This window comes from Coregonus clupeaformis, chromosome 36 (assembly GCF_020615455.1).
Source record: "Coregonus clupeaformis isolate EN_2021a chromosome 36, ASM2061545v1, whole genome shotgun sequence".
NCBI lineage: Eukaryota > Metazoa > Chordata > Actinopteri > Salmoniformes > Salmonidae > Coregonus > Coregonus clupeaformis.
In genome coordinates, this window is record NC_059227.1 from 40590464 (window position 1) to 40614747 (window position 24284).

The following is a 24284-nucleotide window of genomic DNA, read 5'->3' on the forward strand; positions in this document are numbered from 1 at the left end:
GGCCTACAAACCTGACTCAGTTACACCAGCTCTGTCAGGAGGAATGGGCCAAAATTCACCCAACTTATTGTGGGAAGCTTGTGGAAGGCAACCCAAAACATTTGACCCAAGTTAAACAATTTAAAGGCAATGCTACCAAATACTAATTGAGTGTTTGTAAACTTCTGACCCACTGGGAATGTGATGAAAGAAATAAAAGCTGAACTAAATCATTCTCGCTACTATTATTCTGACATTTCACATTCTTAAAATAAAGTGGTGATCCTAACTGACCTAAGACAGGGAATATTTACTCTGATTAAATGTCAGGAATTGTAAAAAACTAAGTTTAAATGTATTTGGCTAAGGTGGATGTAAACTTCCGACTTCAACTGTATGTCTTACTACACTTTTGAGGATATTTTGATTCCAATTCAAAATCCTATTTTCCCTGACCTCTAACCTCTAACCCTTAACCTAACCCTAATTCAAACCCTAATTTTAACCCTAAACCTTAACCTAACCCTAACCCTAATTCAAACCCTAATTTTAAACCTAAACCTTAACCTAACCCTAACCCTAATTCAAACCCTAATTTTAACCCTAAACCTTAACCTAACCCTAACCCTAATTCAAACCCTAATTTTAAACCTAAACCTTAACTCAACCCTAACCCTAATTCAAACCCTAATTTTAACCCTAAACCTTAACCTAACCCTAACCCTAATTCAAACCCTAATTTTAAACCTTAACCTAACCCTAACCCTAATTCAAACCCTAATTTTAACCCTAAACCTTAACCTAACCCTAACCCTAATTCAAACCCTAATTTTAAACCTAAACCTTAACCTAACCCTAACCCTAATTCAAACCCTAATTTTAACCCTAAACCTTAACCTAACCCTAATTCAAACCCTAATTTTAAACCTAAACCTTAACCTAACCCTAACCCTAACCCTAATTCAAACCCTAATTTTAACCCTAAACCTTAACCTAACCCTAACCCTAATTCAAACCCTAATTTTAAACCTAAACCTTAACCTAACCCCTAACCCTAATTCAAACCCTAATTTTAACCCTAAACCTTAACCTAACCCTAACCCCTAATTCAAACCCTAATTTTAAACCTAAACCTTAACCTAACCCTAACCCTAATTCAAACCCTAATTTTAACCCTAAACCTTAACCTAACCCTAACCCTAATTCAAACCCTAATTTTAAACCTAAACCTTAACCTAACCCTAACCCTAATTCAAACCCTAATTTTAACCCTAAACCTTAACCTAACCCTAACCCTAATTCAAACCCTAATTTTAAACCTTAACCTAACCCTAACCCTAATTCAAACCCTAATTTTAACCCTAAACCTTAACCTAACCCTAACCCTAATTCAAACCCTAATTTTAACCCTAAACCTTAACCTAACCCTAATTCAAACCCTAATTTTAAACCTAAACCTTAACCTAACCCTAACCCTAACCCTAATTCAAACCCTAATTTTAACCCTAAACCTTAACCTAACCCTAACCCTAATTCAAACCCTAATTTTAACCCTAAACCTTAACCTAACCCTAACCCTAATTCAAACCCTAATTTTAAACCTTAACCTAACCCTAACCCTAATTCAAACCCTAATTTTAACCCTTAACCTAACCCTAACCCTAATTCAAACCCTAATTTTAAACCTTAACCTAACCCTAACCCTAATTCAAACCCTAATTTTAAACCTAAACCTTAACCTAACCCTAACCCTAATTCAAACCCTAATTTTAACCCTAAACCTTAACCTAACCCTAACCCTAATTCAAACCCTAATTTTAAACCTAAACCTTAACCTAACCCTAACCCTAATTCAAACCCTAATTTTAACCCTAAACCTTAACCTAACCCTAACCCTAATTCAAACCCTAATTTTAAACCTAAACCTTAACCTAACCCTAACCCTAATTCAAACCCTAATTTTAACCCTAAACCTTAACCTAACCCTAACCCTAATTCAAACCCTAATTTTAACCCTAAACCTTAACCTAACCCTAACCCTAATTCAAACCCTAATTTTAAACCTAAACCTTAACCTAACCCCTAAGCCTAAAATATTATTTTTACAAGTGAGGAAAATAACCACACTGGTTTATTATTCTAGTGAGAACGTCTGGTACAAGTATAGTAAAACATGTACATATGCAGGCACACACACACACACACACACACACACACACACACACACACACACACACACACACACACACACACACACACACACACACACACACACACGAGCGCGCACACACACACACACACACACACACACACACACACACACACACGCGCGCGCGTGCAAACATTGGCATTAGAATGGCCCATACTGAAGAGCTCAGTGACTTTCAACGTGGAACCGTCATAGGATGCCACCTTTCCAATAAGTCAGTTCGTCAAATTTTAGCCTGCTAGAGCTGCCCCGGTCAACTGTAAGTGCTGTTATTGTGAAGTGGAAATGTCTAGGAGCAACAACGGCTCAGCCGCGAAGTGGTAGGCCACACAAGCTCACAGAACGGGACCGCTGAGTGCTGAAGCGCATAGCGCGTAAAAATCGTCTGTCCTCGGTTGCAACACTCAATATCGAGTTCCAAACTGCCTCTGGAAGCAACGTCAGCACAATAACTTTTCGTCGGGAGCTTCATGAAATGGGTTTCCATGGCCGAGCAGCCGCACACAAGCCTATGATCACCATGCGCAATGCCAAGCGCTGGCTGGAGTGGTGTAAAGCTTTCCGCCATTGGACTATGTAGCAGTGGAAACGCGTTCTCTGGAGTGATGAATCACGCTTCACCATCTGGCAGTCCGACGGACAAATCTGGGTTTGGCGGATGCCAGGAGAACGCTACCTGCCCCAATGCATAGTGCCAACTGTAAAGTTTGGTGGAGGAGGAATAAGGGTCAGGGGCTGTTTTTCATGGTTCGCGATAAGCCCATTACTTCCAGTGAAGGGAAATCGTAATGCTACAGCATACAATGATATTCTAGACGATTCTGGGCTTCCAACTTTATGGCAACAGTTTGGGGAAGGCCCTTTCCTGTTTCAGCATGACAATGCCCCCATGCACAAAGCGAGGTCAATACAGAAATGGTTTGTCGAGACCGGTGTGGAAGAACTTGACTGGCCTGCACCGAGCCCTGACCTCAACCCCATCGAACACCTTTGAATTGAAATGCTGACTGCAAGCCAGGCCTAATCGCCCAACATCAGTGCGCGACCTCACTAATGCTCTTGTGGCTGAATGGAAGCAAGTCCCCGCAGTAATGTTCCAACATCTAGTGGAAAGCCTTCCCAGAAGAGTGGAGGCTGTTATAGCAGCAAAGGGGGGGACCAACTCCATTTTAATGCCCATGATTTTGGAATGAGATGTTCAACGAGCAGGTGTCCACATACTTCTGGTGATGTAGTGTATCTGTCAATGGGATGTGAAATATGATTATGGAACATGGAGGGCCTTTCCTGATAGATAAATACTAGTGAAGTGTGACGAACCTCGTCTTCTGCGGGTAATTAAATGTATTCATGATCAGAGGCTTGCTTATAAGAACTATAGCAGGCAGACATCTCTGTGCATTGTCTCACACACACACACACACATGCCCAGACGCACGCACGCACGCACACGCACGCACACACACACACACCACAATGAGTCATGGTGCAGACTCAGCCTGGCCTATCAGAGGACACACTCGCTCAACCTATTATCTGTTATCACACAGACACAAACACACACACACACACACACACACACACTCAACCTATTATCTGTTATCACACAGACACACACACACACACACACACACACACACACACACACACACACACACACTCGCTCAACCTATTATCTGTCTGTCATCAGCCAGTCACGTTGTTGCTGCAGCTTCTACAAGAGCAGATGTTGGTGCATCTTTTCCTTTTCTTTCAGATGTGTCTGTTCTTTGTTTCTTTCCGCTTCCTGGCAGATTGAATATTGATTGGAATCAGAACCCCTACTCACCGCAGCGCCCCAAAAAGCACCGGATTGACGTGCTTCTTGAAGTGTGACGTTTATAAATAATAAGGTATTATTACAGCAAAATACTCTTCTAAAAACGCTGTTCTGAAAAGTACAGCTCATTACAATAAATACTGTGTCTCTGACTGGTACGGAATCTCTATTGAGAAGGATGATCTGTGTCTGGGAAACCGGCCCATTATGTGCTACAAGCAATCTAAGCCTTGAATTATTCATAACTGGAAAGTGTAGGATTTATTGCTGCTATTAATCACTTAGATTAATTGTATTTGTATTTATTAAGGATCCCCATTAGCTGTTGCCAAGGCAGCAGCTACTCTTCCTGGGGTTTATTAAGGATCCCCATTAGTTCCTGCCAAGGCAGCAGATACTCTTCCTGGAGTTTATTATGGATCCCCATTAGTTCCTGCCAAGGCAGCAGCTACTCTTCCTGGAGTTTATTATGGATCCCCATTAGTTCCTGCCAAGGCAGCAGCTACTCTTCCTGGGGTTTATTATGGATCCCCATTAGTTCCTGCCAAGGCAGCAGCTACTCTTCATGGGGTTTATTATGGATCCCCATTAGTTCCTGCCAAGGCAGCAGCTACTCTTCCTGGGGTTTATTATGGATCCCCATTAGTTCCTGCCAAGGCATCAGCTACTCTTCCTGGGGTTTATTAAGGATCCCCATTAGTTCCTGCCTAGCCAGCAGCTACTCTTGCTGGGGTTTATTATGGATCCCCATTAGTTCCTGCCAAGGCAGCAGCTACTCTTCCTGGGGTTTATTAGGGATCCCCATTAGTTCCTGCCAAGGCAGCAGCTACTCTTCCTGGGGTTTATTAAGGATCCCCATTAGTTCCTGCCTAGCCAGCAGCTACTCTTGCTGGGGTTTATTATGGATCCCCATTAGTTCATGCCAAGGCAGCAGCTACTCTTCCTGGGGTTTATTATGGATCCCCATTAGTTCCTGCCAAGGCAGCAGCTACTCTTCCTGGGGTTTATTAAGGATCCCCATTAGTTCCTGCCTAGCCAGCAGCTACTCTTCCTGGGGTTTATTATGGATCCCCATTAGTTCCAGCCAAGGCAGCAGCTACTCTTCCTGGGGTTTATTATGGATCCCCATTAGTTCCTGTCAAGGCAGTAGCTACTCTTCCTGGAGTTTATTATGGATCCCCATTAGTTCCTGCCAAGGCAGCAGTTACTCTTCCTGGGGTTTATTATGGATCCCCATTAGTTCCTGCCAAGGCAGCAGCTACTCTTCATGGGGTTTATTATGGATCCCCATTAGTTCCTGCCAAGGCAGCAGCTACTCTTCCTGGGGGTTTATTATGGATCCCCATTAGTTCCTGCCAAGGCATCAGCTACTCTTCCTGGGGTTTATTAAGGATCCCCATTAGTTCCTGCCCAGCCAGCAGCTACTCTTGCTGGGGTTTATTGTGGATCCCCATTAGTTCCTGCCAAGGCAGCAGCTACTCTTCCTGGGGTTTATTATGGATCCCCATTAGTTCCTGCCAAGGCAGCAGCTACTCTTCCTGGGGTTTATTAAGGATCCCCATTAGTTCCTGCCTAGCCAGCAGCTACTCTTGCTGGGGTTTATTATGGATCCCCATTAGTTCATGCCAAGGCAGCAGCTACTCTTCCTGGGGTTTATTATGGATCCCCATTAGTTCCTGCCAAGGCAGCAGCTACTCTTCCTGGGGTTTATTAAGGATCCCCATTAGTTCCTGCCTAGCCAGCAGCTACTCTTCCTGGGGTTTATTATGGATCCCCATTAGTTCCAGCCAAGGCAGCAGCTACTCTTCCTGGGGTTTATTATGGATCCCCATTAGCTCCTGTCAAGGCAGTAGCTACTCTTCCTGGAGTTTATTATGGATCCCCATTAGTTCCTGTCAAGGCAGCAGCTACTCTTCCTGGGGTTTATTATGGATCCCCATTAGTTCCTGCCAAGGCAGCAGCTACTCTTCCTGGAGTGTATTATGGATCCCCATTAGTTCCTGCCAAGGCAGCAGCTACTCTTCCTGGGGTTTATTATGGATCCCCATTAGTTCCTGCCAAGGCAGCAGCTACTATTCCTGGGGTTTATTATGGATCCCCATTAGTTCCTGCCAAGGCAGCAGCTACTCTTCCTGGAGTGTATTATGGATCCCCATTAGTTCCTGCCAAGGCAGCAGCTACTCTTCCTGGAGTGTATTATGGATCCCCATTAGTTCCTGCCAAGGCAGCAGCTACTCTTCCTGGGGTTTATTATGGATCCCCATTAGTTCCTGCCAAGGCAGCAGCTACTCTTCCTGGGGTTTATTATGGATCCCCATTAGTTCCTGCCAAGGCAGCAGCTACTCTTCCTGGAGTGTATTATGGATCCCCATTAGTTCCTGTCAAGGCAGCAGCTACTCTTCCTGGAGTTTATTATGGATCCCCATTAGTTCCTGTCAAGGCAGCAGCTACTCTTCCTGGAGTTTTATTATGGATCCCCATTAGTTCCTGCCAAGGCAGCAGCTACTCTTCCTGGGGTTTATTATGGATCCCCATTAGTTCTGCCAAGGCATCAGCTACTCTTCCTGGGGTTTATTAAGGATCCCCATTAGTTCTGCCAAGGCAGCAGCTTGTCACGATCGTCGTAATAGTAACCGGACCAAGGCGCAGCGTGATATGCGTACATCTTTTAATGAGTACTTTAAACAACTAACAACAAAACAACAAATCGATACGTGAAGTCCTAAGGTTAACAAACACAAACCTCTCCGGAACAAGATCCCACAAATGACAAGTGCAAAACAGGCTGCCTAAGTATGGTTCCCAATCAGAGACAACGAGAATCAGCTGCCTCTGATTGGGAACCACCCTGGCCAACATAGAAAACAACGATCTAGAACAGAAACCTAGAAACCTAGAACACTAAACATAGAAACTCACACCCTGGCTCAACATTAAAGAGTCCCCAGAGCCAGGGCGTGACACAGCTACTCTTCCTGGGGTTTATTATGGATCCCCATTAGTTCCTGCCAAGGCAGCAGCTACTCTTCCTGTGGTTTATTATGGATCCCCATTAGTTCCTGCCAAGGCAGCAGCTACTCTTCCTGGGGTTTATTAAGGATCCCCATTAGTTCTGCCAAGGCAGCAGCTACTCTTCCTGGGGTTCATTATGGATCCCCATTAGTTCCTGCCAAGGCAGCAGCTACTCTTCCTGGGGTTTATTATGGATCCCCATTAGTTCCTGCCAAGGCAGCAGCTTCTCTTCCTGGGGTTTATTATGGATCCTCATTAGTTCCTGCCAAGGCAGCAGCTACTCTTCCTGTGGTTTATTATGGATCCCCATTAGTTCCTGCCAAGGCAGCAGCTACTCTTCCTGGGGTTTATTAAGGATCCCCATTAGTTCTGCCAAGGCAGCAGCTACTCTTCCTGGGGTTCATTATGGATCCCCATTAGTTCCTGCCAAGGCAGCAGCTACTCTTCCTGGGGTTTATTATGGATCCCCATTAGTTCCTGCCAAGGCAGCAGCTACTCTTCCTGGGGTTTATTAAGGATCCCCATTAGTTCCTGCCAAGGCAGCAGCTACTCTTCCTGGGGTTTATTAAGGATCCCCATTAGTTCCTGCCTAGCCAGCAGCTACTCTTCCTGGGGTTTATTATGGATCCCCATTAGTTCCTGCCAAGGCAGCAGCTACTCTTCCTGGGGTTTATTATGGATCCCCATTAGTTCCTGTCAAGGCAGTAGCTACTCTTCCTGGAGTTTATTATGGATCCCCATTAGTTCCTGCCAAGGCATCAGCTACTCTTCCTGGGGTTTATTAAGGATCCCCATTAGTTCCTGCCTAGCCAGCAGCTACTCTTGCTGGGGTTTATTATGGATCCCCATTAGTTCCTGCCAAGGCAGCAGCTACTCTTCCTGGGGTTTATTATGGATCTCCATTAGTTCCTGCCAAGGCAGCAGCTACTCTTCCTGGGGTTTATTAAGGATCCCCATTAGTTCCTTCCTAGCCAGCAGCTACTCTTCCTGGGGTTTATTATGGATCCCCATTAGTTCCTGCCAAGGCAGCAGCTACTCTTCCTGGGGTTTATTATGGATCCCCATTAGTTCCTGTCAAGGCAGTAGCTACTCTTCCTGGAGTTTATTATGGATCCCCATTAGTTCCTGCCAAGGCAGCAGCTACTCTTCCTGGAGTTTATTATGGATCCCCATTAGTTCCTGCCAAGGCAGCAGCTACTCTTCCTGGAGTTTATTATGGATCCCCATTAGTTCCTGCCAAGGCAGCAGCTACTCTTCCTGGAGTTTATTATGGATCCCCATTAGTTCCTGCCAAGGCAGCAGCTACTCTTCCTGGGGTTTATTATGGATCCCCATTAGTTCCTGCCAAGGCAGCAGCTACTCTTCCTGGAGTGTATTATGGATCCCCATTAGTTCCTGTCAAGGCAGCAGCTACTCTTCATGGAGTTTATTATGGATCCCCATTAGTTCCTGTCAAGGCAGCAGCTACTCTTCCTGGAGTTTTATTATGGATCCCCATTAGTTCCTGCCAAGGCAGCAGCTACTCTTCCTGGGGTTTATTATGGATCCCCATTAGTTCCTGCCAAGGCAGCAGCTACTCTTCCTGGGGTCCAATCACACTAAGACATTTACATCACACATAAAACAAAAGATAAAACAGTACATCATATAACGCTGTCACACCACCACATATCCACAACACAAAATGTGTGATGGTATTATAATCCAGACTGGACCAGAGTAATGTTTTAGGTTGCCCTGTGATCAATGCTACCAACAGTGGAGAATGGTTGGATACAAAAATAACGGGATTTACAATACAGTGGAAGGGCCAAGTGCAATGCTAATGCTAATGCTAATGTAACTGTGTCAGCGGCATTTAAATTACAGTACGTAATTCAGTGGGTCACAGGTCAGCAAACACGCAAAGTCGGGTTGCTCTCTTTCACCCCCCTGGTCCCTCTCCCTGCCACTAGTCTCTCTCCAACCTCCATCCACTCTCAGCTGCTGGCTGTCACTGTGTTCCAAATGACACCCTATATAGTGCACTACTTTTGACCAGGTCTCATAGGGCTTTGGTCAAAAATAGTGCACTACATAAGGAATAGGGTGCCATTTGGGATGCAGACCAGTGGGGGGCTGGTGGGAGGAGCTATAGGAGGACGTGCTCGTTGTAATGGCTGGAATGTTTGATACCATTCCATTAATTCCGTTCCATCCATTACAATGAGCCCGTCCTCCTATAGCTCCTCCCACCAGCCTCCTCTGACTCTGTCTGCTGTCCATTATGTTAATAACTTCATTATTCTATGTGTTTAAATCATTTTCACTGCATCGGGGAATAGCGTACACAGACGTCACAAATGAGTCACAAAGACATACAGATTTATTTTTTTATTTCACCTTTATTTAACCAGGTAAACCAGTTGAGAACAAGTTCTCATTTACAACTGCGACCTTATAGGGTATGGGAGCGGGCATGAAGGGCAACACATTTCTGATCTCTGTAAATTTTTACGAGGGTCACCTCCACCTGATCTGAGAGATTAGAGTAACATCCAGGGGACTGATACAGAGCCAGTATCAAGTACATTTGCATATAAATACATTGGAAATATTATAGCCTGTGTACCAGGTCAGTTTGTGCCATCGTGGCACCTGGAGTGGAATGATAGCATAAACAGATCTGAGACCAGGCTAGAAAATATTATTCAGTATGGTGACGGGAACATGTGAGACTGAACAACATGCTACTGACTGACGCCCATGTCACTTCCTCGTTGATCATGCATTATGAACTGTCTTTACGATGTCTGAAAGCATGCACAGTAAATGGAGAGATTCTATCTGGGAATATGAAACGAATGGGAAAATATGTTTGTATGAAATATGTTACATGTTACTAACATGGGAATTCAGTAAATAATTGACCAAGTGTGGTGGCACATAGAGCGTTGGGCCCAGAAACCGAAAGGTCGCTGGTACGAAATACCTGAGCTGACAGGCACTTAAGCCTAATGTGCTCCAGGGGCACTGTACTACTATAGTTGACCCTGTAAAACAACACATTTCACTGCACCTATCTGGTGTATATGACAATAAAACATGTACAGTACCAGTCAAAAGTTTGGACACACCTACTCATTCAAGGGTTTTTCTTTATTTTTTAAAACTATTTTCTACATTGTAGAATAATAGTGAAGACATCAAAACAATGAAATAACACATGGAATCATTTAGTAACCAAAAAAGTGTTAAAGAAATCAAAAAATATTTTTTATTTTAGATTCTTCAAAGTAGCCACCCTTTGCCTTGATGACAAAGCTTTGCACACTCTTAGCATTATCTCAACCAGCTTCATGAGGAATGCTTTCCCAACAGTCTTGAAGGAGTTCCCACATACAGTCAGGGAAAAAAGTATTTGATCCCCTGCTGATTTTGTATGTTTGCCCACTGACAAAGACATGATCAGTCTATAATTTTAATGGTAGGTTTATTTGAACAGTGAGAGACAGAATAACAACAAAAAAATCCAGAAAAACACGTCAAAAATGTTATAAATTGATTTGCATTTTAATTAGGCAAATAAGTATTTGACCCCTCTGCAAAACATGACTTAATACTTGGTGGCAAAACCTTTGTTGGCAATCACAGAGGTCAGACGTTTCTTGTAGTTGGCCACCAGGTTTGCACACATCTCAGGAGGGATTTTGCTCCACTCCTCTTTGCAGATCTTCTCTAAGTCATTAAGGTTTCAAGGCTGACGTTTGGCAACTCGAACCTTCAGCTCCCTTCACAGATTTTCTATGGGATTAAGTTCTGGAGACTGGCTAGGCCACTCCAGGACCTTAATGTGCTTCTTCTTGAGCCACTCCTTTGTTGCCTTGGCCGTGTGTTTTGGGTCATTGTCATGCTGGAATACCCATCCACGACCCATTTTCAATGCCCTGGCTGAGGGAAGGAGGTTCTCACCCAAGATTTGACAGTACATGGCCCCGTCCATCGTCCCTTTGATGCGGTGAAGTTGTCCTGTCCCCTTAGCAGAAAAACACCCCCAAAGCATAATGTTTCCACCTCCATGTTTGACGGTGGGGATGGTGTTATTGGGGTCATAGGCAGCATTCGTCCTCCTCCAAACACGGCGAGTTGAGTTGATGCCAAAGAGCTCGATTTTGGTCTCATCTGACCACAACACTTTCACCCAGTTCTCCTCTGAATCATTCAGATGTTCATTGGCAAACTTCAGACGGCCCTGTATATGTGCTTTCTTGAGCAGGGGGACCTTGCGGGCGCTGCAGGATTTCAGTCCTTCACAGCGTAGTGTGTTACCAATTGTTTTCATGGTGACTATGGTCCCAGCTGCCTTAAGATCATTGACAGGATCCTCCCGTGTAGTTCTGGGCTGATTCCTCACCGTTCTCATGATCATTGCAACTCCACGAGGTGAGATCTTGCATGGAGCCCCAGGCCAAGGGAGATTGACAGTTCTTTTGTGTTTCTTCCATTTGCCAGGAGCCAGAAATCTTTCTGATTGAGAGGGGGTCAAATACTTATTTCCTTCATTAAAATGCAAATCAATTTATAACATTTTTTACATGCGTTTTTCTTGATTTTTTTGTTGTTATTCTGTCTCTCACTGTTCAAATAAACCTACCATTAAAATTATATACTGATAATTTCTTTGTCAGTGGGCAAACGTACAAAATCAGCAGGGGATCAAATACTTTTTTCCCTCACTGTATGCTGAGCACTTGTTGGCTGCTTTTCCTTCACTCTGCGGTCCAACTCATCCCAAACCATCTCAATTGGGTTGAGGTCGGGTGATTGTGGAGGCCAGGTCATCTGATGCAGCACTCCATCACTCTCATTCTTGGTCAAATAGCCCTTACACAGCCTGGAGGTGTGTTTTGGGTCATTGTCCTGTTGAAAAATAAATGATAGTCCCACTAAGCGCAAACCAGATGGGATGGCGTATCGCTGCAGAATGCTGTGGTAGCCATGCTGGTTAAGTGTGCCTTGAATTCTAAATAAACCACAGACAGTGTCACCAGCAAAGCACCCCCACACCATCACACCTCCTCCTCCATGCTTCACGGTGGGAACCACACATGTGGAGATCATCCGTTCACCTACTCTGCGTCTCACAAAGACACGGCGGTTGGAACACAAAATCTCAAATTTGGACTCATCAGACCAAAGGACAGATTTCCACCGGTCTAATGTCCATTGCTCGTGTTTCTTGGCCCAAGCAGGTCTCATCTTCTTATTGGTGTCCTTTAGTAGTGGTTTCTTTGCAGCAATTCAACCACAAAGGCCTGATTCACGCAGTCTCCTCTGAACAGTTGATGTTGAGATGTGTCTGTTACTTGAACTCTGTGAAGCATTTATTTGGGCGGCAATCTGAGGTGCAGTTAACTCTAATGAACTTATCCTCTGCAGCAGAGGTAACTCTGGGTCTTCCTTTCCTGTGGCGGTCCTCATGAGAGCCAGTTTCATCATAGCGCTTGATAGTTTTTGTGACTGCACTTGAAGAAACTTTCAAAGTTCTTGACATTTCCATATTGACTGACCTTAATTAAAGTAATGATGGACCGTTGTTTATCTTTGCTTATTTGAGCTGTTCTTGCCATAATATGGACTTGGTCTTTTACCAAATAGGACTATCTTCTGTATATCCCCCCAACCTTGTCACAACACAACTGATTGGCTCAAACGCATTAAGGAAAGAAATTCCACAAATTAATTTTTAACAAGACACACCTGTTAATTGAAATGCATTCCAGGTGACTACCTCATGAAGCTGGTTGAGATAATGCCAAGAGTGTGCAAAGCTGTCATCAAGGCAAAGGGTGGCTACTTTGAATAATATAAAATATATATTTTGATTTGTTTAACACTTTTTTGGTTACTACATGATTCCATATGTGTTATTTCATAGTTTTGTTGTCTTCACTATTATTCTACAATGTAGAAAATAGTTTAAAAAATAAAGACAAAAGACAAACCCTTGAATGAGTAGGTGTGTCCATACTTTTGACTGGTACTGTGTTTATGTTGTTAACTAAATAGTGTTTGATAGGATGTTAATCTCTCTGTCTTCCTTCCCCGAGGTTTACAACTAGACTGATGACCATTAATAACATCTCCAGTCACACAACGGCTATATCATCCAGACTGTTCAAAATGGATGGGTTTCATTTCCTGTTGATGATGGAATGCTTTTTAAAAATACAGCCAGTGAACCACTGCAGTACGTTGGAAAAAAACACACACACACCCCAAAAATCCAAACCGGAAAGAGAGAGAGAGAGAAAACATCGTTTTGGTGAGATGAGTTTAGGATTTATGTAAAATGGTGGTGATAATATCTGGGTGATTATTGCACACAGTGTACTCTCAGGCTTGCTGCGATTGGCCGAATCATAAAAACTAAAGCATAGCCCGGAGGGGTTGATGACAATAGCCCATTAAACACTATTGGACTCTCACAATGTCTGGGTTGCTCAGCAACAAGAGTTCATGACAGGACCGAAAATGTACTCGATCTAAACTGATACATTGAAAAAGACATGATGCTCGACTGACATAATAATAAAAAGACATAATAATAAAAAGACATGATGCTCGACTGACACAATAATGCCATTCTAAATATCTCAAATGCAAGAATGAACTGAGTATCATATCGATTAAAGTCACTGACAGACTCCATAAATACGTATTTATTAAATCACATTCCCTTAAAATAAAAATGTTACAGTTCAACACATGCACAGAAAGTGGTAGCTTCAAGCATCGCAATACACATATACTACGTCAATACATGTACACCACGATTAATGAAATAGTTGATGAAAGATCAAATATTTGGTGCAGATTGGGACAATTTCTGACCACAACGTAAGCCTATAGGCTAGCGAGCCAAAACAGTGAAAGCATACATACTGTTTGTGGCGTCGAGGACAGAAGTCCACTGACTCCCTGATACATACCTGGGGCGGCAGGTAGCTTAGTGGTTAAGAGCGTTGTACCAGTAACCGAAAGGTCGCTGGTTCTAATCCCCGAGCCGACTAGGTGAAAAACCTGTCGATGTGCCCTTGAGCAAGGCACTTAACCCTAATTGCTCCTGTAAGTCGCTCTGGATAAGAGCGTCTGCTAAATGACCAATTTATTTATTATTTATACATTAGTTATGTTGTCAGTGGTAAGCCGAAACAGCAGTAGCCCCCCCCCCCCTCAGTCAGTAGACTAGCACAGTGCGTCGGTGGCTGACGACTTGGTGCACGCATGCATGGTGTTGCTTTTGTGTTTTGAGATGACTAGAGCATTGGTCACCAAGGTTGTGGGTTCAATTCCCATAAAAAGGACCACATAAGACTGAATATACTGAAAAGACAAAAAGAGCATCAGTTAGTTAGCGTGGCAACACCAACCCAAGGTTGTGGGTTCAACTCCCTCGTGGTCCCTCCTACAGCTAGTAGATGAGACTGAATATGAGTAGCTTTGGATATAGATGCCCTGTCACCATCTCTGCATCCCAAATGGCACCCTATTCCCCATCTATTTCACTTATTTTGACCAGGGTCCATATCCCTATATGGCTCACTACTTTTGACAAAGATCCTATGGGGGCCCTGGTCAAAAGTAGTGTGCTATGAAGGGGACTAGGGTGCCATCTGGGATGCTACCCGCGAGTCCTCCTCCATGGCAGAGCGGACCCCGTCTTCCAGCTGGGCGGCGGTGGGCCGGGCGTCAGGGTCGGAGGCCAGCATGTCCAGTAGCAGGGTGCAGACAGCCTGGCCAGGAGGGGGCGGTAGAGGTGGGGCGCGGCGGGACTTCATGGGGATACACACCTGGAGGTCCGGGTTCTCACACAACGCCTCGCCCAGGGGCATCAGCCAGCGGGCCTTACACACGTACGCACCTGTAGGCAGACACAGGTACAGGACAGATATCAGTATTACTGTCTGTGAGACTACAATCTTTGTATTTTGGACCAACAACCATCAACAAATCAAAATCACATTTTATTTGTCACATACACGTGTTTAGCAGATGTTTTTGCGGGTGTAGCGAAATGCTTGTGCTTCCAGCTTCGAGAGTGCAGTAATATCTAACAAGTAATATCTAACAATTTCACAACATATACCCAATACACACAAAACTAGTAAGGAATGGAATTTAAGAAAATATATATATATGGACAAGCAATGACAGAGCGGCATGGACTAAGATACAGTAGAATATTATAGAATAGAATGCAGTATATACATATGAGATGAGTAGTGCAAGATATGGAAACATTATTAAAGTGACTAGTGTTCCATTTCTTAAAGTGGCCAGTGATTTCAATAGGCAGCAGCAGCCTCTAGTGTGCTAGTGATGGCTATTTAACAGTCTGATGGCCTTGAGATAGAAGCTGTTTTTCATTCTCTCGGTCCCAGCTTTGATGCACCTGTACTGACCTCGCCTTCTGGATGATAACGGGGTGAACAGGCAGTGGCTCGGGTGGTTGATGTCCTTGATCTTTTTGGCTTTCCTGTGACATCGGGTGCTGTATGCGTCTTGGAGGGTGGGTAGTTTGCCCCCTGATAATGCGTTGGGCAGACCGTACCACCCTCTGGAGAGCCCTGCGGTTGCGGGCGGTGCAGTTGCCGTACCAGGCGGTGATACAGCCCGACAGGATGCTCTCAATTGTGCATCTGTAAAAGTTTGTGAGGGTTGTAGGTGCCAAGCCAAATGTCTTCAGCCTCCTGAGGTTAAAGAGGCTCTGTTGCACCTTCTTCACCACACCGTCTGCGTGGGTGGACCATTTCAGTCTGTCAGTGATGTGTACGCCAAGGAACTTGAAGCTTTCCACCTTCTCCACTGCGGTCCCGTCGATGTGGATACGGGGGGTGCACCCTCTGCTGTTTCCTGAAGGTGGACAAGCCATCAACTTGATCCTTCAACCAGGAGAACATGACCAACTGTAATAATTACTGTAGCAGAACTATCATCCATCCATGGGCTCTGGGAAGACTAAACTAAAGGAGGCAGGGGAGTAATGTGCCACTACTTTACCAGCCTGGGAAGTCTCCCTCCCTCCCTAACTTACCCACCAGACCACGGGGCAACATAATGGAGCCCTGGTTTCCCGTTTTATATTCAAATCCAGTATTCCCTCCGGTAACAGGGCCGTTTCCATTCAGGTTTTAAATAACACACTTCAAAACGAGGTGGGGAAGGAAGGTATTTTCTGTAGCAGTGTTTCCGTCCAACAGAGCTACTCTGAATTAAATCAGTCGGATTTATACGACGTCATCATCCTCAGAAGAGCCAAAATAACAGCAGAGCGTTCATATTCAGGGCTTTGCATAACTAACCCCTCTGGATCTAGGAAATAACCAACCTCCCTGAATCTAGGAAACAACCAGCCTCCCTAGCCATCGTTTTCTTACAGATATTCAACATAGATGAGTTTAGCATAGGGCACCACGGGTCGAGACGACACACACACAAATACAACACACACACACACACACACACACACACACAAATACAACACACACACACACACACACAAATACAACACAGATAAAATCAATAGTTACATATCCGGATATTACTATCATTTTGACAATATCCCAGTGCTAGTCGGCTGCACCAAAACTCCAGTATTTTTCTTTCATAGTTTGTTCTCCATCTTCTTTTTTTGTTTTTCATTTCCATAACTGATCAAAACCTGTTAAATCATGGCTCTCCTGTCCCTCTGCAGCAGACATATATACTGAGAGGACAAAACATTAAGAATGCTCTTTCCATGACATAGACCAGGGGTGTCAAACGTACGGCCCGCGGGCCGGATCAGGCCCGCAAACGGGTTTAATCCGGCCCGCGAGATGATTTTGAAAAAAAAAAATAATAATTTAAGTATAAAAATGTGCTGCAATTTTTCAATCAAATAAACTGCTGTTCCAATTGCGTCCACTGGATGGCGCAATAGCAATTGTGTTAAGCAAGCAAACTGTTTATACCGGGGCAGAGCAAGTAGGTCAAGCACGTGCAGCCAATGAGCTACTTTGTTTTGCCCGCGATATTTATTACAGCTTCTACTTTTAACATTATGTGCTTTGGCACCCTCATTGCCCCAATATGTCTCTGTCAAAAAAGAGAAAAGTGGACGCAGAGTGCAGAGTGTTCCAAGAAAAATGGTCATCCTATTTAATCACGGAATTGAATGGGAAAGCTGTATGTTTGGTGTGTTCAGAGCATGTTGCAGTGCTGAAAGAATATAACCTTCGTCGCCACTATGTGAGTCTTCATGCCGACAAATATGACAACTTTCAAGGACAGCGGAGATGAGAGAAGGTGAATGAACTGTTGGCGGGTCTGAAGAAACAGCAGTCTGTGTTTACTCACAGCCAAGACATCAGTGACGCTGCAGTGAAAGCTAGCTACCTCATTGCTAATGAAATCGCAGTGGCTTCAAAACCATTTAGTGAGGGTGAATTTGTAAAAACATGCATGATGAAGGCAGCGGAGATTGTATGCCCTGAAAAGCGGCAGGCTTTTGCAAATATCAGCCTGACAAGAAACACAGTTGCAGACAGGATTTCCGATCTTTCAGTGGATTTGGACAGCCAGTTGAAGCAAAAAGTAAAGTCATTTATTGCGTTTTCGGTTGCAATTGATGAAAGCACGGACATTACAGATGTTGCACAACTGGCCATTTTTTCATCCGCGGAGTTGATGACACATTGACCGTCACCGAGGAGTTCGTGGAGTTGGTGCCGATGACAGATACAACGACAGCAGCTGATATTTTTACCGCACTCGTCGGCGCGCTGGACAGGGTCGGAGTGGACTGGTCCCGCGCTGTCAGCCTGGCTACAGATGGTGCGCCCTCAATGATCGGGAAAAAAAGCAGGCGTTGTGACAAAGTTCAGAGAGAAAGTGCAATCTCCAAATGGAGGACGTGATTTTTTGACTTTTCACTGTATTTTGCACCAGGAGGCTTTGTGTTGCAAGTCATTAAAGATGGATAACGTCATGAAGGTGGTCATCCAAACTGTTAATTTCATCCGATCCAGAAGCCTGAATCACCGTCAGTTTGACAGCCTTCTCAGAGAGAAAGACCACATCTATGGCCTGCCATACCACACTGAGGTAAGATGGTTAAGCCGAGGTGCTGTGCTGATGCGTTTCTTTGATTTACGAGAAGAAATTGAACAGTTCATGGAAGAAAAGGGCAAACCAGTGTTAGAATTTCATTCCGCAGAATGGATGCAGGACCTTGCATTTATGGTGGATGTTACAGAGCACCTGAATAACTTGAACAAACAGCTGCAAGGGCGCAACAAAGTTGTCACGCAGTATTATGACAGCATACGTTCTTTCAAGTTGAAGCTGTCATTGTGGGAGACGCAACTTGCCGGTGGTGATGCAGCTCACTTCCCCTGTCTGAAAAATGTGTGCGCGACCCAACATGTGGCAGACATGAAGCGGTTCAAAGATAAAATAACTGGACTGTTACGGGAGTTTGAGCAACGCTTTCAGATTTATGTTTATATGTTTTTATGTTGATGTGCTATTGTTTTTAATTGATTTTATTGTATTTGTATATTTAACCTATTCTTGACTCTGTGGTTCTTGCACTTGTTTGGGGAACAGGATTTCATTATTTTTATCTACATTTCTGCCTGAGAAATGACACCCTGATATAGTTCTGTGATCTGTGAAACAGTTCTGTTAATCACTGAGGCATTGTGTGTTTGTGTGTTCTTTTTCTTTAGAATGTGCTTTTGGACACACTGTCCTCAGGCTCCAGCTTTATGTTGTATGTTGATCGTATTAAAACAAAGAAAACAATCCGAAGTTGTTGTTTTTAAGTTATATATACACACCATGATTTTTCCGGTCCGGCCCACTTGGGAATAGATTTTCCTCCATGTGGCCCCTGAGCTAAAATGAGTTTGACATCCATGACATAGACTGACCAGGTGAATCCAGGTGAAAGCTATGATCCCTTATTGATCATAGTCACTTGTTAAATCCACTTCGATCAGTGTAGATGAAGGGGAGGAGACCGGTTAAAGAAGGATTTTTAAGCCTTGGGACAATTGAGATGTAAGTGCCTTTGAACAGGGTATGGTAGTAGGTGCCAGGCGCACCGTTTTGAGTGTCAAGAACTGCAACTCAATATTAGAAAGGTGTTCTTAATGTTTTCTATACTCAATGTGCAGAGCAATAGGTTTGGAACATCGAATCGCAATAAATCACAGCATTGAATCGCAATAAATCACAGCATTGAATCGCAATAACTCACAGTATTGAATCGCAATAAATCACAGTATTGAATCGCAATAAATCACAGCATTGAATCGCAATAAATCACAGTATTGAATCGCAATAAATCACAGTATTGAATCGCAATAAATCACAGCATTGAATCGCAATAAATCACAGTATTGAATCGCAATAAATCACAGCATTGAATCGCAATAAAACACAGTTGTTCAAGTGTGGAGCCCTCCCCCCCTCCCCAACTCACCCAGTTGTTCCTGTGTGGAGCCCTCCCTCCCCCCAACTCACCCAGTTGTTCCTGTGTGGATCCCTCCCTCCCTCTCCCCAACTCACCCAGTTGTTCCTGTGTGGAGCCCTCCCTCCCCCCAACTCACCCAGTTGTTCCTGTGTGGATCCCTCCCATCCTCCCCAACTCACCCAGTTGTTCCTGTGTGGATCCCTCCCACCCTCCCCAACTCACCCAGTTGTTCCTGTGTGGAGCCCTCCCACCCTCCCCAACTCACCCAGTTGTTCCTGTGTGGAGCCCTCCCCCCTCCCCAACTCACCCAGTTGTTCCTGTGTGGAGCCCTCCCTCCCCCCAACTCACCCAGTTGTTCCTGTGTGGATCCCTCCCTCCCTCTCCCCAACTCACCCAGTTGTTCCTGTGTGGAGCCCTCCCTCCCCCAACTCACCCAGTTGTTCCTGTGTGGATCCCTCCCACCCTCCCCAACTCACCCAGTTGTTCCTGTGTGGATCCCTCCCACCCTCCCCAACTCACCCAGTTGTTCCTGTGTGGAGCCCTCCCACCCTCCCCAACTCACCCAGTTGTTCCTGTGTGGAGCCCTCCTCCAGGAAGGTGAGTCTCTCCAGGATGGCCCAGAACATCACCCCTAGGGAGAAGATGTCTGCCTGGGCCGTGTAGCTGAGGCCGCCCCACACCTCTGGAGCCATGTAGAAGTCAGAGCCACACGTAGAGGAGAAGTGCTGTCTGGTCAGACTAGTGTCTCCTTCCATCCCCAGGTCCCCATCAACACTCATCTTGCTCAGGCCAAAGTCAGCCACCTAGAAGGAGGTAGCGTGGAATGGAAAAACAAAGTGAAAGATTGAATATTATTACAGTATCAAGATCTAAATTAACCCATCCATGTCTTCGGCTGTTAAAAACATACACTAATATATATATATATATATATATACATATATATATACATACACAAAAGTATGTGGACACCCCTTCAAATTAGTGGATTCGGCTATTTCAGCCACACCCGTTGCTGACTGATGTATAAAGTCGAGCACACAGCCATGCAATCTCCATAGACAAACATTGGCAGTAGAATGGCCTTACTGAAAAGCTCAGTGACTTTCAACGTGGCACCGTCATAGGATGCCACCTTTTCAACAAGTCAGTTCATAAAATTTCTGCCCTGCTAGAGCTGCCCCGGTCAACTGTAAGTTCTGTTATTGTGAAGTGGAAACATCTAGGAGCAACAACGGCTCAGACGTGAAGTGGTAGGCCACACAATCTCACAGAACGGGACCGCTGAGTGCTGAAGCACTAAGCGCGTAAAAATCATCTGTCCTCGGTTGCAAAACTCACCACCGAGTTCCAAACTGCCTCTGGAAGTAATGTCAGCACAATAACTTTGTCGGGAGCTTCATGAAATGGGTTTCCATGGCCGAGCAGCCGCACACAAGCCTAAGATCACCATGTGCAATGCCAAGCGTCGGCTGGAGAGGTGTAAAGCTCGCCGCCATTGGACTCTGGAGCAGTGGAAACACGTTCTCTGGAGTGATGAATCACGCTTCACCATCTGACAGTCCGACAGACTAATCTGGGTTTGGCGGATGCCAGGAGAACGCTACCTGCCCCAATGCATAGTGCCAACTGTAAAGTTTGGTAGAGGAGGAATAATGGTCTGGGGCTGTTTTTCATGGTTCGGGCTAGGTCCATTATTTCCAGTGAAGGGAAATCTTAATGCTACAGCATACAACAACATTTTAGACTATTCTGTGCTTCCAACATGGTGGTAACAGTTTGGGGAAGGCCCTTTCCTGTTTCAGCATGACAATGCCCCTGTGCACAAAGCGAGGTCCATACAGAAATGGTTTGTCGAGATCGGTGTGGAAGAACATGACTGGCCTGCACAGAGCCCTGACCTCAACCACATCGAACACCTTTGGGATGAATTGGAACGCCGACTGCGAGCCAGGCCTAATCGCCCAACATCAGTGCCCGACCTCACTAATGCTCTTGCGGCTGAATGGAAGCAAGTCCCTGCAGCAATGTTCCCACATCTAGTGGAAAGCCTTCCCAGAAGAGTGGAGGCTGTTATAGCAGCCAAAGGGGGGAACAACGCCATATTAATGGCCATGATTTTGGAATGAGATGTTTGTCGAGCAGGTCTCCACATACTTTGGTTCATGTAGTGTACTAGCCAAGGAACCTTTCACCCTTTTAGTATTACTTTTCTTACAGTCTGTCATCATACTTTTCAGTAAGGACCGTAGTAACACTGAAGTGTTCAGTCGGTGCACCTACCTTGACGAGAGGCCCGTCAGGGGTGAGAGAGACCAACACGTTGTCTGGCTTCAGGTCTCTGTGTACGATGCGGAGGCGGTGGAGGAAGGCCATGGCTGAGCTGAGCTGTTGGACCACGCTGTGGTTCCGCTGGCTGTCTGGAGGTCTGGACAGCAGGTAGTGGTTCAGGTCTCCCCCATCACAGTACTCCATCACCAGCCACAGGGCCAAGCAGCGCCTGGGACCACGGTTCTCCTTCTCTCTTCTGGGGACTGGTCTCTTTCTGGGCTTGGAGAGGCCAGAATTTGTCCTCACAGGCGTTTTGGACACGGACAAGTCAGAGTTAGTTCTTTTCTTGCTTTTAGACCTGGACAAGTCTGAGTTAGTGCTCTCCTGGGATTTGGACCTGAAGATGTCGGACTCTGAGTTAGTCCTCAATCTGTCCTTGGTTCTGTACCTGAAGAGACCACCTGAGTTAGTTCTGTTCTTAGTTTTAGACTGAGATGAGTGTGAATTTGTCCTTTTCTCCTCCTGGTTGTGCTCTACCCCCACCACGCTCCCCTTCAGGGCGCTCTCCACCAGGTCCAGAGGCAGCCTGCCTGGCCTGAGGGGCTGCAGGGTCTTGGGTCCGGTCTGCAGCAGGCAGCCATGGAGGGCGATGACGTTGGGGTGGTTCTTGGCCGTAGCTCTCATGGCCCACAGCTCCTGGAGGTAAAGCTCGATGCACTCTGGGCTACTGCAGGGCAGGTGTTTTATGGCAACCCGCTGGCCTGTTCTGGCCATGTGGCCCTGGAAAACCACCCCGTAGCTGCCTCGTCCCACTTCCCTCTCAAGGGTGTACAACTCCTCCATCTTCTGACTCACTATATCAACAGGAACTTGGATTCGTCTTAGATTCTTGGTTTGAAGCCAGTGTTTGAGTTTACCCTGTTGTCTGCAAAAGGAAAACATTGTTGGCTAGCTGTAGCTATCATTTGTATTTATTACAGAACCCCTATTAACTGCTGCCAAGGCAGAAGCTACTCTTCCTGGGGTCCAAACAAAATGAAGGCAATTACATGTCTCGTCATGAAATTGATGAGACTCGTTATGATCTCAGTCTGTCCTGTTTGAGCAAATAAACGGATTAGACGTGTTATGATCTCAGTCTGGCCTGTTTGAGCAAATAAACGTAGCTAGTAGCTCTCCAGAACTCAATGGGGGCTTACAGATTTCCCCGTTTAGGTTCTCAGCTGATTGTATGAAGGACTGCTGGCTCCATGGGAACTTCAATTCAGATGCTCAGTTTTAAAATTTAGAAACGTTAATAATCCTCATTGCAATACGGTTTTGTAAACATTTGGAACTTAACTTTCATAACAGCGAAAAAATAATATTTCAAATATAAAAGATTTTCCAGAGCTATGGATGCAAGGATTGACCATCCATGATATCAAATGTATAGTTGAGCATGTTTTGAGGCTATAGCTATATCATTAGTGTGTTTACTTTGTCTTCGCTTACAAACATTGGAGCAAAACAAGCCTACACTATATTTTGGGTTCTGATGTCGTACGATAGTTGAACTAAGCTCATGAAGCATTTATAAAAGTTATATTCTTCAAGAATCAAAGAGCACATATAATTAATGTATAAGTCCCAAAATGGATGTAGTAACCGCTGATTACTAAGGAGTAACGGTAGGCATCTTCTTGGGCTACTAGTGAAATGTGGGAAGCTACTGTAGCTATCAGTTTCTAGTTGAAAAGACCCTAAGGTTTTTCTTTCAACCGACTTCCACTTTTCAAAAATAATTTCGCAGTAACGTTATGATCGAATTTAGCACCAGAACTGCACATTTTTAAATGGCTTGCCTAGGCAAACATTGAGCGTGTTTCTATGCTTGGAGTTACAGCTGGCTGGTTAGCTTGCTACACTTATCGTAACTTTAAATACTTAGCTACATTACGTAAATGACACTTACCCATGGAATTGATAGCTACATTTTTCACTAACAGTGTGTGTATCTGTTTACTTGGCTAAAGGATTCATCTGTATGAAAAATGTATGCACTCACTAACTGTAAGTCGCTCTGGATAAGAGCGTCTGCTAAATGACTAAAATGTAAAATGTAAATCTGAAACGGAATAAACGCCATCGTCGAGTCAAATGAAAACAACAAAGTTGGATTTGCAGAATTTCCGTTTCCCCTTTGAACTTCCCGCTTAGAAAGATCTGCGCTGTGATTGGCTACAGAACCGTACGTAAAAACATTTACTTGCATCATTGGCCAATCAACGAAGACGCATTTTTTATATAATTCGAAATTACCAAAATCAGAACAGTCCGTGCTATCCGGAATACTTGGGATGTCCCTACCCCATTGAAGTTACAATTTGAAATGGGTTAGGGATGTCCCAAGGATTCCGGATAGCACTGACCATGTCAGAACGTTTTATATAATTTAATCAAAGATGGTGGATAAATGAAGATACTGTAGTTCCCACACCACTCATAATATG

General features: G+C 44.7%; 1 protein-coding gene across 1 annotated transcript; it reads right to left on the reverse strand.

Moving 5' to 3' along the window:
• Positions 1 to 14106: 14106 nt before the first annotated feature.
• Positions 14107 to 23960, reverse strand: LOC121552342 (serine/threonine-protein kinase PDIK1L-like). Its single transcript, XM_041865190.2, has 4 exons — positions 23747 to 23960; positions 21805 to 22717; positions 20084 to 20324; positions 14107 to 14922 (listed from the first exon to the last, which is right to left on the reverse strand). Exons 2-4 carry the CDS (start codon positions 22633 to 22635, stop codon positions 14663 to 14665), a joined length of 1332 nt encoding a protein of 443 aa, XP_041721124.2. The 5' UTR covers positions 22636 to 22717; positions 23747 to 23960; the 3' UTR covers positions 14107 to 14662.
• Between the last annotated feature and the right edge of the window lie 324 nt (positions 23961 to 24284).